The sequence below is a fragment of the Thunnus thynnus genome, chromosome 5, assembly GCF_963924715.1.
Source record: "Thunnus thynnus chromosome 5, fThuThy2.1, whole genome shotgun sequence".
NCBI classification, from domain to species: Eukaryota; Metazoa; Chordata; class Actinopteri; order Scombriformes; family Scombridae; genus Thunnus; species Thunnus thynnus.
Genome location: NC_089521.1, coordinates 6652556 through 6672690, shown reverse-complemented (window position 1 = coordinate 6672690; position 20135 = coordinate 6652556). Strand labels below are relative to the sequence as shown.

At 39.3% G+C, this 20135-nt stretch overlaps 1 protein-coding gene across 1 annotated transcript; it reads left to right on the top strand.

The window, feature by feature from the left end:
* The first annotated feature begins 413 nt into the window (after positions 1–413).
* On the top strand, positions 414–19661 carry parvaa (parvin, alpha a). Its single transcript, XM_067588901.1, has 13 exons — positions 414–727; positions 5446–5535; positions 5876–5946; positions 6583–6685; positions 7112–7252; positions 9973–10088; positions 10239–10297; positions 12556–12575; positions 12668–12729; positions 14049–14117; positions 14426–14527; positions 16762–16834; positions 18630–19661. The coding sequence occupies exons 1-13, from the start codon at positions 592–594 to the stop codon at positions 18704–18706; spliced, it is 1119 nt and encodes a 372-aa protein (XP_067445002.1). The 5' UTR covers positions 414–591; the 3' UTR covers positions 18707–19661.
* The last annotated feature ends 474 nt before the right edge of the window (positions 19662–20135 follow it).

Here is a 20135-nt window from a genome sequence, read left to right as displayed (position 1 = left end):
TCATTTGTTATTCAGAGAGGTTTGGATTACACTATATTGTAACATGGGCACACTATTAGTCTTTATGTTGCACACACAAGTTAAATATAAATTGTATGAGAATGGAGAATTTATTGAGCCAAGTTGAGTTTTTTGTTTTTTAAATACATTTTTGGACGTCTATTTTATTTTGCATTATGCGCCAACATGTGGCCTCAGACCTCGACGAACAATAACAAAAATATCCCACAGTGAAAACCTGAAGTGCTTAATTTATTCATAATGTTGTGCTATCACTACCTCTTTATTTCTACTGTTAGGGCCCCGTCCCTCTCCTCCTGGTACCCCTCAATTAGCAGCTGTGCCTCCCGAGTCCGAGCACCGGGGAGTTCCCCCCCGTGGCCAGCCCGCTGCCTACTCTCCCGGTCCTCCTCCAGAGGAGGAGGGGCCACTTACTCCAGCCAACTTCGGGAGAAAATGTCTGGAATTCCGTTTCCGCTTTAGGGAGTGGACGGTGATTTTTTTTTTTTCTTTTACGAACCAACTTTCATTTCCACGTCAATTCAAACAACTTTGAGTTCACTGTCCCGGATTTAACTTTCCGTTACGACGATGGCTTCCTCACCTCAGAAGTCCCCGTCCTCTCCGAAGTCTCCGACGCCCAAATCTCCGTCTTCCAGAAAGAAAGATGACTCTTTCCTGGGAAAACTTGGAGGAACTTTGGCAAGAAGGAAAAAGGCGAAAGAAGGTAAACAGCTAGCAAAACAACGAGCTAGAAAGTAGCAGAACCGTTGCTGGCTCGTGCTACTCTACAGTTTTCAGAAGATGAATTTATCACGTTACAACAATATTTCACATCGTAGCCGACAGCTGTGCAGGAATAATCCCTGACAACACTACTACGCACTCTAATTTTAAATAGCCAACACATTTAACAATAGTTTACATTTTTAATTCAGCTTTGAACACCAGTTTGAACCACATGATACAGTCCACAGCGCGTGTTTGCTTGTGTGTGTTTTCCTGGCCGCGGGATGACTGTCTCCATGTAAGGTATTGAACCCGCTACTAGAGTAATACGTGAGGAATGAGGCACAAGTAAACACAGGCCCGTCACAGACTGAGGCAACCCCTGCTCTCACTAACACTGTGAGACTTTTAACAGCAGTAGCAGCAAAATACTTGGTTGTTTCTTTTATTTAACAAAAGGATAATACACAAATTTAGGTAAACAGTAGCAGCATTACAAATCAGATTTCAGTAACATACATATGAAGAACTTAAAATGAAAGTATTTAAAGGCAGTTCCATTAAATAAAAAAACAGTACCTATAACGTAAGAGCCAAGCCCTTCTCCAGCTTATGTTCTCCAGAAAAACTTGCCTCTAGGTACAGTTTTATTCTTTCTTTGAAAAGTTTGGCGACTATGCTTATTGCTATACGTTATATCTCTTAGTTCACTTCCATCCAACATTAGTAAAGGCTGTGTTATATTATTCCTACTTTAACATAAGTGGCTTTTCACGAGTTGAATTAATTCATTTGGGATAGTACGAGTTAAACACTTAAACTTATTTGTTTCTCATTGGGAAGTTTGCTATCCACAGCACAAAGGGTCAAGGGGGTCAAAGGTCAGAGGTCAGGTTCAGCAGCTCTGAAGCTCATGAGGATTCACTATCACTTCATTTCACCCCACCTCCCTCTGTAATAGTTCATAAACCTCGCTATGTTGCATTTTAACTACCAAGAATGTGATTTAAATAAGAACACTCCAAAAGCCTCTTTTAAAATGTCTAGTTCAGTTTACAGCCACGCGAGGGTCGCTTTGGAAATCCAGTTGTCTTCAGTGAGCCTGACATTCATTGCTAAAGGCCAGGTTTTATCATGGAATGAGAAAGGTCTCTTTCAATTGGATGATTACTTTGTGTCATTCAGGGTTACTGTTCCACAGCTGAGCCCCATTTTATATCGTCTGCATGCAATCACATTACATTCATCCCGGCTCGATACGCACTCACATATACACGCTGAGTGCGATGTGTAGGATGTCTGCAGTGTGTTCCATGATTTGATGGAAAATGTGGGCTGGTTGCTCTTGTGTTGATCATTGATTAAATTTAAGTCCCTGTGACGTTTATGGCAGCCGCTGTGTGTGCAGGGGAGAGAGGGGCCACCGGCTTGAACGGGAGTAACTGCCAGATGAGAAAAGGAAAAAAAAGACTTAACGGGGGTTTGGGATGAGAACGGGAAAGATCCAGGATGGGGAAGAGATGGTATGAGGAGAACCGAGAGAGGAGAAGGTCAGGAGGTTTGACATAGGGCTGTGCAGTGTCCGCTGCACACAGATGGACACCAACTGTGTGCAGGGAGGACATGGTGCAAACAGGAAATACATATTTAATTCTATATCCTCTGCGAAAATAGAGCAAATATAGACTTTATCTTGGGGTCGGGTGTTGCAGTATAGCTCAGCCTGAGGAGGATGAGCTGCAGGGGAGACAGCTGATATCCTGCTAGCCAGGAGAGGATGCTTGAGACTAGGGGACGGAGACAGACAGACATGGGCTGTGGAGCGCTCTGCCCTCCAGGTAGGAGACGACACCGGCATGCACTCTTTCCTCACATGTAGACATCAAACAGAAAGCATGTTTCCTCAAGGATGCATCTGTTGACGTGGGTTTTTATTATTACCCTTATTTAACCAAGTGGATAGATGCATGATTTACGACACTGAGGGGGAGGAGTGATGCGCAGTGAGCTCCACCATGCAGGACACTGAGGACGTTTGTGGCTCCTACTCAGTAATAACATTAAATCAAATCTGCACTGAACATACACAGAGTGTTAATGTAGGTGAACATTTTGTTTTTTAACAGTGGAACTGATGCCAAACAATATCATAGCAGTCTTGACATCTCAATATGAACAAATAGTTGTGAGTTGGCTGAGTTAATACCGTGGTCATGTAATGTATGAAGCCACCCACCGTACTTCCTCTAACACCCAACCCAGGTTTCTACATACTTGCTCATCCTTGAATAGCACAAGTGATAGTTACGGTAATATCAGATAGTGTTAATTGGTATGGTGTTATTGTATAACAGCTATACCCCCAAATGAGTCTGTAAATTGCCAGCTATAGGCAGCAGCTATAAAAGGGTTTTATTTCCCCTTTTTATGCACCTCATATGTCAAATATGGTAATGATTACCCATAACCAGAAGATGTGGGGATGATGTGCCCACACAACGTCCAACCCTGCTGTTTGAGTTAGTACAATTAGTAAATGTGTGTTCTATTACACTGCACATATCCTCCTCTGATATTTCCACATTTAGCTCTGGATCCCGTTTTACTTTGATTTATAGAGAAGTATAGTCTCTATGAATCTGGAAGCCCTGATACGGTTTTGAGATGATACTTGGAATTGTCTCTTTACATTCTCCAACCAGTACACCAATCATTGTGGAGCACTCACAGTAGACCTGCAACGATTAATCGATGAATTGAATGAATCACCAACTATTTTTATAATTGATTAATAGTTTTGAGTCTTTTTTTTTTCTTTTTTTTAAATGGCCAAAATCTCTGATTCCAGCCTCTCAAATGTGAATATTTTCTGGTTTCTTTAGTCTTCTATGACAGTAAACTGAATATCTTTGGGTTATGGACTGTTTTGGACAAAACAAGACATTTTGCAAAGAAATTCCTTCTTTTGGGTCACAAATAAGCCAGTCCAGAAGTTAAATGTCTCATTCTGACTTAAATTGTTTTACAATTTAAAAACCTAATTTTCAGACTTTCTCCCTCTCTTGAAGAAGTTTATTTTCTTTGTTGCCTAACAGCTTGATTCCTCATTTACTTCTATATCTGTGCCAGTCATCCTTTATCTCTACTTGGCTGAAGTGTTTTAAATCTGACTCCCAAATAAACCTAGATATCTATGTATTCCACTCTGAAAACTCTCTGGGATCCTTATAGGGATGGATTAAAAAAAAACAAAACAACCCAACAATCTTGCCAATTGACACCAGAGCACAGTGTGTAATAAGTATTTCATTCTCCTGTACTTTGGGACCACTGCCTGCAAGTGTTTTCATTGATTTCCATAGTAAAACAAGTGGAGAATAATGGCACTTGTGTAGTGACTGTCCCAGCTGTACTTTGTGAAAATAGTCCCCAGAGTCATGCTCTGCTGCACACAAACAAGAAGAAAGCCTAATGCGTGCAATGATTTTGTTCAATTTTATGTGTCACACATTTCAAAAACTATCAGAAAAAAGGGGAAGCGACTTGTTATGTACTTGAGTAGAATTAGATATTGTATCTGTTAGACTGGAGGTGGTAATGTTGGGGGAGTGGGTGGTAATTTATAGGATGAAAAGAGTGAGGCATGTGTCACTCTACAGGAATATTCTCATACACCCGTGTGTGATGTGATATGTGTGCGTGCTAGCATGGACATACATGCAAGCACTTGTGGATGGTGTTGATTAAGAGGATGTTGTTCCAGTGAAGGCAGAGAAATGCACAGGATGTTCACTCTATGCTCTCAGCACACACACACACACACAAACACACACACACACACAGATCAGCAGTGATCGAGCCTCCTCAGGTATCTAACACACTGAGAAGAATGGCATGCTGGGCTTCTATAAAGCCCGCTGAGAAGCAGGAAGCCACACTGCCCTGTGTTTGTCTGACGTCAAGAGGGTCTCAACGGAGGGTCTGCTAATGGTTGTTTGTGGAATCGAGGGAACATTTAGGGAGCCGTCCAAACTACTGCTGGAAACTGCCAGTGATTATAGTTCAGGGAGACGTTCTGTCTTTGTCTCAGCTGATCTGCTGCTGTGTGAGCTTCACAGGAAGACGCAGAGACTTGTTCTGGCTGCATGTTTAGCTTGTGGTTGGTGAATAAACATTAACTTTTGTCACTTTACTTGAGTTTTCACCTCTTCTTTAAATAATTTGTGGAAGTCATTCAATGATTAAATAAACCTTGAACACTCTCTGGTTTTAGCCTCTCAGACATGACGTTGCTTCTTTTCTCTGTTTTCTCACTGTACATTGAACATCTTTGGATATGAGACTGTTGAAAAAATAAGCACTTTGAAAATGTCACTTTGTCCTCTGCAAAACTGTGTTGGGCATTTTCACAATTGTTTGACCTTTTTATAGACTAAATGAGTAATCGATTGATTGAAAAGATCAACACATTAATTGATGATGATTGTAAGCCATAATTACAATGAACACAGGCACCGTAGTTTATTCTGAGTCGATCCCACATACCCCATCCTGGTCCTTTGTTGACAATAAAAATCTTGAATAATGCCAGTCTCATCCTTTTTAAAGTTTGCATCAAAATTCAAAATCCAAGGAGTTGTAGCTGTGTGTGAATGTGCTTGACATCAACTGTGATTTAAATGAATGTAATATAATGTCTGTACCTCTTTACTCCAGTGTCTGAGCTTCAAGAAGAGGGGATAAATGCCATCAACCTTCCTCTCAGCCCTTCTCACTATGAGCTGGACCCTGAAGACACCATGCTAGGTAAACACTCACAGACCCTGTTACACATGAACTGGTGTAGTTATAAAAGAATGTTTTTTTTCGTCTGTCATTGAGAATTTATTTATTTATTTATTTTGGCAGGAATTCACAGATTTGATTTTATGTTTCATTTAGTGATGATAATTATACTGTTTTACACTATAAGACTAAATAAAAGGCACCACCAAGTCATGAGCTGTAACCAATGGTTCATGATGTACATGTGTAGCGTTACATCTTTTACAATAGTAAGTTGATGAGAAATGTTTCTATGTGTGTGTACAGTCTGCTGTGTTCATATAAAGCTTGAACTTTTATCCCGTTTCTGTTCATCCGTTAGAGGAGAATGAAGTGCGCACCATGGTGGACCCAAACTCCAAGAATGACCGCAAACTTCAGGAGCTCATGAAGGTAAGGTTTGATTTTTTTTGTTTTGTTTTGTTTTCCATATTCACATTATTATACACACACACACACACACACACACATATATATTGTATGTGTGTGTAAAGGTATAGATCAGTTTTCTTTTTTAGGTTTTGTGAGTAACCAGCTTATCACACATGTAGCACTATCCGTCCTGTAAAACCTGGCAGTATCATTCTGCGAAGCGAGCACACATGTAAGGATAGATGAGCAATCACTGGAGTCAAACAGGCAAATTCTCAAGGAGAACTTGTCTCCGACTGTCAGAAAGCTTAGATTGGGGCAATGATTTATGTGCCAGCAGGAAAGTGATCCTCAGCATATCGCCTAATCAACACTAGTATGCCTTCCAAAAAGTCACAAAGTCCTTGAGTGACCCGGCTGAAGCTCAGACTCCAGTTCCAATAAAATCTGCGAAATGGCTTGAAGCTACCAGGCAGACAGTACAGACCTGTACGAGTAAACCTAGAGCTATCATTGCTAAAATATATTAGCTTTCAGTATTTACTCTGGGCATTAAATGTGTCACTGGATGAGAAGTTCATTAAATGCAAAGATAATTTTGAAATAATATAGGAAATTGTCAGTGAGAGTAATTTGTCTCCAATTCTGCCCATGTAGGTGTTGATCGACTGGATAAATGACGTCCTGGTGGGGGAGCGGATCATTGTGAAGGATCTGGCTGAAGATCTGTATGATGGACAGGTCCTGCAGAAACTATTTGGTGAGGAGTTGAACCTTGGATTTGACAAAAAGGGCAAATTATCATAATCAAAAGCTCTCCTGGACAGTAAATTAATGTTTTACAAATTTTCACTGCAGATTTTTAAAAATGTACTCTGAGTTTATTAGTTCCACCTAACTAAAACGAATGCAGGCTAACACAACAGCCGTGCAATAAATCCTACCTTCACGGAGGTTATAATGGTCAGTTTTTGCTGGAACTGTTTCAGAGGTGTTGATTCAACTTTATGGAGGCTGTAGTTTTACTTGTTTGAATTGCATGGTCTTATACCGAGATGTGTTTCTAATATTTTGTCCCCCTCTCACCCATTAAGATAGTTTTTTTTTTTTTAAAGTAAATTATTCATCTTATTGATATTCATTTATGTGTGTGTGTCACTATCTTTGCCTTTGTGTTGTTCTTCAGAAAAGCTGGAGGGTGAGAAACTCAACGTGGCGGAGGTGACCCAGTCGGAGATCGCCCAGAAACAGAAGTTGCAGACTGTTTTAGAACGCATCAACGACTCGCTCAAACTCTCCACCAGGAGCATTCGCTGGAATGTTGACTGTAGGTGACCTAATGGTGATAATACAACATATATTTTGTTCACATAACTAATCCTCTTTAGTCACTTTAAACACAACTTTAATACTATAATCCATAGTTGTTTGTATAGTTTCACATACTATATTCTCCCTAATGTATTTTTAAATTCAGATTACCAGCTGTATGTTTTTATAACCTACATACAATCCAGTGTCAGTTAACTTGATCTTAACACTCTTTGCTGCTACAAAGACTTTTGGTCTCGTTCTGTTACTGCACCTCTTGAAAAAACAGATTGCTGAGATAGTTATCTGTGACACAGCTTGCGTAGCAGAAGTTAAGAGAGTAAGCATCGAGTCACAACAGCACGATAAAGATCTGTCATCCCTACATCACCCCGCCAAGATCAGCAGCGATTAGAGAGCTGAATTGCTCGCCATAAACTAAAAATAGAATGATGTGTTGAGTACACTGTATCAGTAGGTAAACAAGGATTTACATGTATGGACTTTTTTTAATTTAAATTCTGTCCAATATGCTTTAAGAATTTAACAATCGAAAGAGATTCCTACAAGTAGAAGTGGAAATGAACATCCAATGGAATACACACTTAGCATTCAAACAAGCCTTTAATGTAAATTAGGATTAGCAACTGAATCCTTGCAGCTCAAAGCAGCATTAGAGCAGATTATATCAGCTGATATTAGCTTCTTGCAGATATATTGCTGTTGGCGTATATCAGCAGATACGTAACAGGAAATTGCAGTGTATAAATGCCGAGGTAGTTAAGAAACACTGTCACAATTACATGCTGTAGTTTGTCCACCAGAGAGCACTGACAAGTTAGTTTTTCAACTGCAATGTGTCCGGTTCAGTACATGTCTTTGTCACAGTTCTTTGAAAGACTCATTTAAGATGTCCTTATCAAAATATACAATATATCGTTGATCAAGTCTCAGACTGATACGCTGACATTTGTTTAATATAATTGTAATTTAAAAATGCAGCCACAGAAAAATTCTAAAAAAAACAAATAGTTTGAAAATATTATCTGTTATATACAATTTTTTTGAAGCTTCCTGCATGCTCTTGAAATTAGAATACAGAAGAATGACGTGCTGACAGTTTGACAGCACCCTAATTGCCTTAGATGTAACTAATAATAGCGTCCGCATTTGATTTAGATGTGTCGGCTCAGGTCATGTTATTTACACCTGTGCTTTTCCTGCTATAACATGTTAAAATGTCTGCTGTGAGTAAGATATGTAGCTGGTGTCATGAGAACCTTGGGCTGTGTTAAACTTATGGGATAATAATACATTTCAAACAGAAAGTTTCCCAAATAACACACAATAGTAGGCTTTTTGTAGATCTATCTTTTAATATCTCTTTGTATTATATGTATTAAATAAATCAAGCTCTGAGCATGACTTTCATTGTTCCCTTTTTGCATGTAGGATACTAGCTACATAAAAGCTAAGACTTCCACTTAAAGGATTTATGTCTGGATGGACTTGTGTTGCCGTTGGATTTATATGCTTCTTATTGAGCCGCAAGCTTTCAGATTGAGAACAACAACCAATGTAGTCATGCATGTCAACAGAGCTCTCCACCTCTCCTTTGATGGCACTCATCTTTATCTGGGAGTAATGATAATTACTATCAGGCTCCCAGCGCACTGCTTTTTGCTTACATCATTACCTGTAACATATATATGAGAGAGAGAGAGAGAGACAGACAGACAGACTGAAAAGGTTTGAGACAAATAACACAATATATTTTTGTGAGAATGGTGCACTACGGAGAGGCCACAGCAAATTAAATTTATTTCAGACGAAATTATATGAAATTCTTAAATACACCTTTGGTAGAAGTTTGTCCTTGAAAGCTATTCGTGTGAGATGTCTTCAAAAATGCTAAAGAGCTCAGTGAATAACATGGAATGTAATTAATTTTGCTGTCCTTTTATTTGAGGAGCTTTCTTTTAATCAATTCTCTTTTATTTGTTCCTACTTTCATCCCCCATTCACAAGCCTCAGAAAAACACTTGCTCCTGATGTAACTTATTAGGATCCTCTTATGCAGTGAGGATCTAATAGGTTTTATGAAGGCTTTTAGCTTGCTCTCTGTCATTTGCCATTGCCATGGGGTACAATCAAAGGCTTGCTTTAGACACTTAATTGATCCTGATTGTTTTGTGTATCCAAAGGTAAATCCTATTTGTTCAGTCTCATGGTTCGGATGACTAAAGACATGTTGCTCAGTATGTCTGACTGAACAGGCTCTTTGTGTTTGACTTTATGCTGCAGACATCCACCAATTCTGGTGGATGTCTGTCTTTTGTTCCTTACAAAAGCTTGTATTCATGTGTTTTTTTTATATATATATACATATGTCACTTCAAGGTAACTTTTTGCATCTTGTGTTGTATTTACTGTTGAAGGTATGTGACCTTGCCACATAAAACTTTTAATTCTAAATTCCTGGAGGGGTGGGAAATAATTGAAAATATGTGGCTTTTATTTTGCAGCCCAATGTCTAGAGTTAATTGCAATGATGATTTTAAAGAATCCCATTAAAAGGATTTGAGACATTTTAAACTAGATGAGTGCTGTGGGCACAACAGTAGCAGTGAAAGCAGGTACTCTACATACAACATTTGATATACCAGTAAACAGCAGATATATGAGGAAAGTTTAATAATGATGATTTGACACTGTCTCTGTCTTTCCCCACATTAGCCGTTCATGCGAAGAGTATAGTTGCCATCCTGCACCTGCTGGTGGCGCTGTCGCAACACTTCAGAGCACCAATCAGATTGCCAGACCACGTTTCTATTCAAGTAGTGGTCGTCCAGGTGAGTGTAGCATTGGTTTTCGAAAGTCCTCCAGTAAGCACTTACAGTATGTGAGATGTCTTGTGTCTTTATTGAGAATGTCGGTTTTATAAGTCTTCACTGCTTGAATTAATTTGCATTTACATATCATCCTTTCTTTATGGCTTTCAGAAAAGAGAGGGCATCCTTCAATCCAGACAAGTTCAAGAGGAAATAACTGGCAACACAGAGTAAGTTGGCCTATTTTTACACCTTACAAGGCATGTGTTGCATTTAAACGCAGTGTTGATAGACATTAATGCTGGTGCAAAATAGAACACGTCTCTGCAAAACATTGTACCCACATTGACAAAGAAAGATCAAATGCTATTTTAAAGATCTTTTGGATATTTTTCTTCTATGACAACACAACCATCACACTCTCCCGTTTAAGATTGTGTAGATTCACCTTGCTTGCCTAATTGATACACTGATATCGATATATGATTTGTTTACGAATTGCAAACATAAAAAAAATCATGTTAAGTTGAAACACTTATTTATGAAAGCTGTGTTTTTTGGCTGCATTCAGAAGATCTGGGACAGCCTTCACAAAATTAGGACAAATAACACATCAAGCATTGGGCATCGTTTTTAACCACGCTAGCGGCATGACTCTAGGGATGGCAATGTCAGTCTGTTGGTTTGGTCCAGGCTAAAAGATGTCAACAACTATAAGATAGATTGCCACCAAATTTGGTACAGACATTCATGTTCCCCAGAGGATGAACCCTAAAAAGCATCAGTGTGTTAGCATTGTCATTCTAGGAATTTTAGCTATTATATTATGCTATTCAATTCTTGTGCCAACAATACCTGAATTCAGGTACATTTTGGTACTTTTTGTGGTTGAACAAAAGAAGTCAAATTTCTCAAATGTTAAATGTCTGAATATATACAGCCATGCAGGAACATTGCCAAAATAAAATGACATCTAAAACAAAATTATGAATCTCAGCAACTGGTTTTGGTAAACTCGCTGTGTTTTCCCATTGGTTTGGTTTTATTTCACACAGAAGAAATTCAAGTGAACCAAAAAACATCACTACAAACCACATGAGAACATTCTCTCCCCTCATTGGTTAGTTATGTCTCAGATGGGAAAAAGAGAGAAGGTCCTGAAGAAGGTTCTCTGGCCAAATGCAACATACCTCAATTCACTCTCAGGCTGACTGCTAGCAACGGTTGATTTCCCAGCATACAAAGCGCACCTGGCTATGGGAGCCATTTAGCTCAAACCTGCAGAGTACAGCTAGTAGTCAGGTCAGACCAACCACTCCAGAATTAGATTCTGACCGGACTGAGACCACCTCGTCAAAGCATCTCGTTACAGTTGTTGTTTGATACCCGGCCCTACACACAGCCTGTCGATAGAACTCCCAACTGTGGTGGGACTTGAAACCAAAAACCTTGTATATCTTCCCTCTGCAAACACAACTGTTCAGCCCACAGAGCTTTAAATAGACTTTTTTTTTTTACTTCTACAAGAAATATTGTGCAATTGTTAACAGACAACCATTGTATCTGAACAAGAGATGTGATGGCACCTTTAGCTGAAGAATTAGACTATTTAAATCACACACACAAACACACAGACACACACACACATCTCGCTCGCTGTGAGGCTGTCCTACAGCCTGACAGCAGCAGCAAGGGAGATAACAGCAGGCCAGCTCACACGAGCACACACATTTTGTCATGGTAGATAGATACACTGTTAATAATACACACACACACACACACACACACACACACACACACACGCAAGGCTCTCACAAACACTCACATGGTCACAGTGGAAATATGGTTATTACCACACCACCAGGACCATTGCCCAGACCTGCCTGCCTTTGCCATCACAGATTACACCATGAATATGTGTGTGTGTGTGTGTGTGTGTGTCAGTGCCTGCCATTTCTTGCTGGCCTGCCCACTGTGATATCTCTTCCTTGGGGACACTCACACTGCAGCGTCTCCCTCCCTCCAAAACCACCTGACCCTTTCCAACAACAATATCCTCCAAAGTACTAACATTGTAATAATAGACAAGAGAGGCCCTCCATTCCCATAGAAAAGCTGCATGTACACAGCAGTCTTCATTCATTGTATTAATACCCAACAGTAATGTTCTGCTGTTGAGATTACTGCATTGTGCTATAGTATGTGGTCATTGTGAACATCCCAGTGATGATACCCAGGTTATTTGTATACCCGAGGTACACCTGTGTTTATTGTTCAGCAAATTATGATACCATAACTACGTCTATTGTTGGTAATCCCTCCATCCTCCACATTCCTCTGTGATTGAATTGGAAGCACTTGTCTTTCATTATCTCATGTTTTATTCTATGAATATTCAGGTGTGAAATTGTCAATAAGCAGAAGCGGCCTCTGATTTGTGCATTTGACATTTTCTCTCTTGTTCCAATGTCTTTTCTCTTTTTCACAGAGCTTTCTCTGGCAGACATGGTATGTACTTATGAAAGAAGAGTGTATTTTCACAAATGACCATATTATCGTCCTTTGTTTGATTAATTATTTATTTTATGGATTCTCCACAGAACGCGATGCTTTCGACACCCTGTTCGACCATGCTCCAGATAAACTGAATGTCGTCAAAAAGGTATTGAGGCTTTGCAGTGGCATCACACATTTATCTGCCGTGTCTGTCACCATCTTGGGGACCCAACAGAGTAATATCTAAATACATAAAAATGAATACAGAGACTAAACTAATACCCAGAAGAGCCTTTTTTTAAACCTCCTTTTCTTACTTGACACAGTAATCTGAAAGATCACCTAGCTCCGCCTCTTCCTGCCAGCAAAAGCAAACCCCTCTAAAGCTGCAAGTAGTAGAAGTCCTTCCTCGCAAAAAGTGATTTAGAAATGAGTAACGTCCTTTCATGGTAGTAGTTTCCTTGACATGTTAGATTGTTGACAAGTCAGCCCCACCTAGCTAATTTAAATATTGAGATCCGATCACAATGCTTGGTTTCACCCACTGACTGCATACAAATATGGACGTAATAACAGCTCCCCAAAAGTGAAGCCAAAACATCTCGATCGCCCCCTGGTGGCTGGCTGTAGTATAAGTCATAAGTCCCGCCTCCTCCATGTTAGCGGATGGAACATGAGAGACACACTAAAAATCAAATAAATTTTCCCAAAGATGATTTCTGTCATCTAAGGTAGTTCCCATCATGCAGATGTTCATCCAAGTGCTCATTTTTCTGATAAGTTTGTTTTTATTTGACTATATAAAAAGGAGGTGTGATGTCATGATTGACAGCTGTGACAGCCGCTCTCAAACCTCCATCAGAAGTGTGCAGGCTCTGATTCCAAATGATCTCACACCAGAGGAGACACAGCGACACAAAGCTACTAGTCAGAGGAATCTGTCACTGCAGTCCAAACACAAGTCTTTTACAAGTTCAAATAACTGGAGGCTACAGTAACCTGTGGACTGTCAGGAAATGCCAGAATCCAATCACCCTCATCTAAATATAACAGATGACATTTTACTCTCAAAGCAACCTATTCTATTGTTTTTTTTTCTCAAAATATTACTATTTTTTAATTGAATAATTATGACTTTGTTCTTGAAATATTACAGCTTAATTCTTGAAATCTCGGATGATTTTTTTGTCTGACAGTGGTCCTAATACTCCATCATACCTCCAGAACCACAGAACACATTATACAAGTGTTTACAAATACAGTGTCAAGAAAACTGACATTCATGTGTAAAAATTGGTGGAATGCACCTTTAAAGGCACATGTATTTTTTTTAGCTTTTTTTACCCAGTGTTGAGGACCTCTAGTATGGCTGCATGGAGGCAATAAGGTGGCTTTAGATTTGTGTCTTTGTGTTTATGTGTATGCTTGTCTTGTTTGAGATGTCACCAGTTTTTATGACGGATACTCTTCTTTGTGGTTTCTCAGACATTGATCACGTTTGTGAACAAACACCTGAACAAGCTCAACCTAGAGGTGTCTGAATTGGAAACACAGGTACACACACACGTACACACAAGAAAAAAAAATCTATGCAATTTATACTATATACTGATTCTTACGTACATAGCTCGCTATTGCTTTTATAGTTAAGCCTGTTGTTGATGGAGTCATACAAAAACATTTTCACATCAAAACATCCATTTTAAATCATTTTAAATATATATTTAAATCTGTAATTGAGATTTTAGTCTGGTTGTCTCAAAAATAATCAAATTTAACATTGTTTCCAAGCCTGTCTGCCATTTTTATTATATTACCTGTATGCCGTGAAAGCACACAGTTTGAGTGTGCTGCTGTCTCAGTTTGCAGACGGTGTGTATCTGGTGCTGCTGATGGGGCTGCTGGAGGGATACTTTGTGCCACTCTACAACTTCTTCCTCACACCAGAAAATTTCGACCAAAAGGTAAAGTGTGATGATTTTTCTAAATTCATCAGTGAAAAATGTCTATACAAACTTCTTAAACCGCTACTTCAACATAATCCACTATGCTGCAATGAATCTGTACACTCATTTTGTTGTTTTAGCCCAAATATGGCTAATTTTATGTCTACCATTTATTGTAACACGGTTAGCTGTTTACCTTGTCTTCTCATATATTCTCATAACATAAACAGCTGACTACAATAGTGACATGCAGAAACTGTATTTTGCTATATTTTGCTAAAAACTATATTTCCAGTTCAGCTCAGTAGATTAGAAATGAACAGTGACTATAAATGAAAGTGCTGACTTTAGCTTTAAGGATGTTTGGTCGTGTTAACATCCACATGGGTTGAACACTGTAGGAATCAAAGCACTTTTTTTATCCTTGGTATGTATGCATACAAAGGGCTACAGTTGTTGACACTGTTCTTGTGTTGTGGATGTAAACACCCTTCAAATTAAAGCTGAATGTAGACAATTTATTCTCATAGTCAGTGTTTCACTTCAAATCCAATGAAAAAGCCACAACAAATGATTCTGAATACTTTCTTACTGTTATTCCTAGTGAATATAAAAAGCTACTGACGTTTGTTAAATAAATATAAGAAGAAACACAAATGCAAGAGTTTCCTGCTGTGTTATGGACACTGTAGTTGTGACCCCAACCACGTTAACATATCCACTCTTTTCTTTTAGAGATCCCTGAGAAACGGGGCCGTAACCCATCTTAGGTCCCGCCTTTATAGTTGAAGAAACACTCTTAAATCAATACTCCATTTCTGAGGAGCCTCATGCACAGGGGGCCGTGACTCTACCCTCTATAGCCTGATAAATGCCATCCGTTTTCCCCAGAGCCCATTGAGTGCGGAGCCATCTCTCCTCTCATTGGCCTCTGTAGTACTACGGTATTCTGAACAGGCAATCTGCAGAGACACCACAGTAGCCTTTTGTTTGGGTCTTGGCCAGCGGCCCCTGCCAAGCTGCGAAGCAGAATGGGCATCAGTGCTACAATGTACACAACTACACACACAAAAACACACACAGATACTCCTGGCCCGGAAGAACAGGCACCAGCCCCACAGCATCTGTAATCTCCTATTGCACAGGGAAACACTGGAGTGGCTTAGGGGCTCAGCTCTATTACTGCGTGCGTGTGTGTGTGTGTGTGTGTGCGTGTGTGAGTGAGTGTGTGTGAGGGCCTAGAGGCCTATCGATGATTCACCAGGGGTGGCCTGTGAAAAACAGCACAAGGCATCAAGAAAGCTCTCCTGCTTCTGCTCAGTAGATCTCTACTTAAGGCTCATTCTCTTCTTCTCTTTTTTACTGTATTAAATGGCTGCGGTTGCGCTTTTCCACACAATAAGCTCTTGTTGGGCAAAGCTTTTAGTACTTCACAGCAGGGCAAACACACACACACACACACACACACACACACAGATACAATGAGCAGAGAATAGAAAACATCTTTCAATTATTTCTCTCTTCTCTTTGATTAGTTTTCCTCCTCTCATGCAGGTTTTTTTTTTTTTTTTTTAATCACTCATGAGTCAGAACTGCGTAGACGTCTTTGTGCCGGTTTCTTCAACAGAACAGCGTCTCTGCTCGAGGCCCTCATCTAAATGCACTGCGACTGAAAATCTAAATAATTCCACCTTAAAACGGTCACTGTCATTTATTGCATCCACCATAATTGTCAGTTTTCTGGAGAAACTTTAATAAACCTCATATCTCCAGCATGTGTGTTTCTCCTTCTTCCAGCTGGATAAGGAATTATAATATAAGTGCTCTACATGAAATCATAGAATCAAAACTTGTACAATGTTATGACATGACAAATCTGTCTGTCAATGACAGTATCACGTCCCTGGAGTTAGGAGGTTTTTGAGTGGCACTGGTGACATGTATCTATTGATAAATGAGGGAGCAGAGTGTTTGTGCAGCTGCTGAAGGCTTATGGTCTTACAGAACAGAGCCGTGTTGTGTTTGCAGACACAGGACTGCGGTAGCACGATTTGAATCGACCCGAAGCGCACAGTTTCCACATTCTCTTATCAGCGAGGAGTTGTATGTGAGGTGTATGATTTGTACTTTCCCACCTGCACCTGTGTGTGTAAAGTTTATGTTGATTGTGTGTTAGCGGTATTTGCACAGTAGTGAATCTGTCTCCCTTTGAGTTGTCGTGTATCCTAACAGACTGGTCACTGTCTCCGCAGGTGCATAACGTGTCCTTCTCCTTTGAGCTGATGCAGGATGGAGGTCTGGAGAGACCAAAGCCCCGGCCAGAAGGTAGGACGCATATTTACACAGTTTTTGCCTCGTCAGACATTGTGAATATCAACACAATAAACGAGTGAAAATGTGCCTGAACAGAGACAAATATAATTTTGTCGCATTGAATTTTACATTTGAAAATAGTGTTTTTAGAATTTGCTGGATTGCAACTTTTTCAGACTTTTGGTTGGGGGGAAAACCATTTTAAAGCTGCAATAAGCCATGTTTTTATATGAACAATGAGTCAAATGACTACATCTGATGTGGGAGGTGACATCTGTTGTGACAAACCCACAGAGAATTATCAACAGACTCTGCACTTTCCTTCAGTTCTACGGAGCCTTTTAGAGTTTTTCAGCACATTGTTTTGGTTTTACAACCTGCTACTTTACTGTTTTGTTTCAGTCCACAATAGGCAACAGTATTCACCTTGCAGTAATATGAATCTGTATCCAGACTGTATCCAGGTTGTATCTAGATATGATTTACATCACATCCTCCTCTTGTTTGCCCAGGTCCAAAGAGACAAAAACAAAAACAACAACCAAAAAATAAATGGTAGCCATCTGTGAAGATGTGCTATTGTATGAACCTTTGCTTGCTTTTCAAAACAGGAGAAGAAGCAGTCTTGACTCCATCCACGAGTATCTTGAATATACAAAGCATTTTTGCTGCTTTCTTGCTAGTATCTTAGCTTGCTAACTGGCTAATGGCTGCTACCTCACTGGTTTAGAACAGTCACGCGTGATTACATATTTGCACCTACGTAGTTGTTTGTGGATTGACAACACAATTGCATTTACACTTGTGTTCAATGTGGTCACAACGTGTCCGTGACCACCTCCGGAGGTGGTTTGGCTGATTGGATTACAATCCATCCTCAGTGCCTCTTGGGAACATTTACACCTCTACTTTCATGTGGTATCCGATTGCAGTCTGATCACTCAAAACGCATTTTAATGCAAGGTGTAAAGGGTCTCTCTCATAAACCCACTGTACACAAAGTTAGCACTTAGCTGGTGAGCATAGTGGAGCATTTAGCAGCTATAGAGTCAGATATTTCCCTCAGGAGTCGGTGCAGAGAAGAGCTGCAAAGATATTAAAAATTGGGTATTTTCCAGGTGGACAGATAAACAACTCCTAATGCTAACATTTTTGAAACAAACATGTTTGAAACAACAACTTTATTGTCAACTTTACTGTGTCAAAAAAAATCAATTGATGCAGTTTTAAAAAATAGAGGGAAAGTTAGAACAATGGAAACCATGTGCTTCCAAACATCTAATATACCGGATTAACTGAGGTCATTGTTCATGTGTGTTTTAATCAAGGATGTTCTTGATCAACAGGTCATATTCAGCAAAATGTTTTAAAGCCACAGCTCCACAGAGGCATCAGAATAAAATGACCTAGAAATAGAAAATAACAGAAAATAGTTTTTTAGCAGAGCAACATGACTGACATTGTAGGTCCATTGTGGCCCACTTTTTATTAATGGCGTTTAATAACAAAAGGGAATAAACTAAAAGGTTCTAAAAATATTAGTGGCGTTGTGTGTCACGTGGATTTCCACTAATCATATTTCAGCATCATATCACAACACAACAGCACAAGTACCTCTCAGGTATCTGCTGAATCTTGTTTGCTTAAGGAAATACTGGGCCGGTGGATACAGGCCATTAAGCTGTAGAAGAGGCAGGAATGTGTCACAGGACAGTTTGTAGCAGCTGCTCTTGTTTATTGGACTTCATTATACAGACAAGACCTATATTGTAACTGATTGTACTCTTCTCTTCTTCTGTTTTTTCAGATATAGTGAACTGTGACCTTAAATCAACCCTGCGTGTCCTGTACAACCTCTTCACCAGGTACAGGAACGTAGACTGAGCGCCACGTGTAGCAAGAGGGAACACTTTTTACCATGGACCACACGCTAAAGCTTAAAAATGTATTTTTTCATTCTAATCATTGTAGAAATCTGTTTTTTAACAGAATGCATGCATCACATTTTGTTGTACCACACACATATCTTTATTTTTTAGTCCCTGCAAAGACATGTGCAACAAATTTACACCAGCCTAAATGTTTGGCTTTTATTCGGGCATTGCCATACAGTCCTACAGACTTATATTAACTAAATGAGATAGCTAATGTTAATCTGAAATCAGAGAGGTCATTCTATAACATCTTTTGTTACCCTAAATAGCTATCATGGAGGGGAGATTTTAGATTAACAGCATTTGTATCTTTTAATTCAGAAAAGAAAATGTTAAACTGTATTTATTGTACATTTTGATACACTTGTTCTTTCTTACTTTTCCAGTTATTTCATGTCTTTATGTCGTGCCTTTATTTAAACATGTGAACACCCTAAGCTCCCACTACCTGATGTTGGGATGTATGTGCTCCCCAGTTGTCTTAACGCTCCAGATTTCCTTCGTGGAAGAACATTTGACATATTTGACCAAAGCTTTGTTGTATTCACACTGTAAAACACATAAAGGCTTTACTCAGCAGCAGCGACTTAACTTTTTGTCTCCCTGTCTTATATTTCATAATGTTTCTTATTTTGAATTGAGGTACATTGCCATTACCCTTATAATCACTATAATACATTATATTTTTTAACACACAATAGATTTCACTCCGTTCTGTAAGACAAATGAAATTTGACTGAATATTACGTTACAAATTGTATGTAGTGTTCTACTTCCAAGGCAATTTGATTTCCTCAAACAACAAATGCAGTAATGATCAATTGTTTGGGCTGCCAACACATTCTCTATCATGTATCTATTTATGTTTTAATGCATTATATCCAATAAATTGTTCAGTCCCAGAATGCGGCTGCTTTTTTTGCCCCTCAAAGGAAGCAAAGAGGAATGTTTTTGCAACAAAACAAAAATTGGGGTCAGATTGGTTCCAATTTTTCCCGTCCAGAAAGACAAGTGAACCTCCACAACAATTTTCTGTTGTGTGTCTCTAAATTGAGACAGACTGTTGGAAAAGCTGTGTAAATGCTCTCTGAATTGGAGCTGACCCCAATGTAGGCAGAAATGGATAGGACAGTTACTGAATGGATGAAAAGGTTCATTTTTTTTCCTCATGCATTCCACAGTAGCTTTTAAAAAGAAAGGGGGGATAGGTGTGTGTGTGTGTATATATTGTATGTGTGTGTGTGTGTGTTTGTGCATTGATGTACTATTAATTATACTGTGGTATTGCAGTATTCTCTGATGATACCCACACACATTGCAAAGACACTCGGATTCAGATGTTTTTGATTCTGCCTGTTGCTTTTCAATTTGTGTTTGTA

Coding starts and splice junctions, on each gene's coding strand:
- parvaa (XM_067588901.1), top strand. CDS start 592: ATGGCTTCCTCACCTCAGAAGTCCCCGTCCTCTCCGAAGTCTCCGACG. Junction 5,536..5,875: donor CCCTGAAGACACCATGCTAG/GTAAACACTCAC, acceptor TTCATCCGTTAG/AGGAGAATGAAGTGCGCACC. Junction 12,730..14,048: donor AACTGAATGTCGTCAAAAAG/GTATTGAGGCTT, acceptor GTGGTTTCTCAG/ACATTGATCACGTTTGTGAA.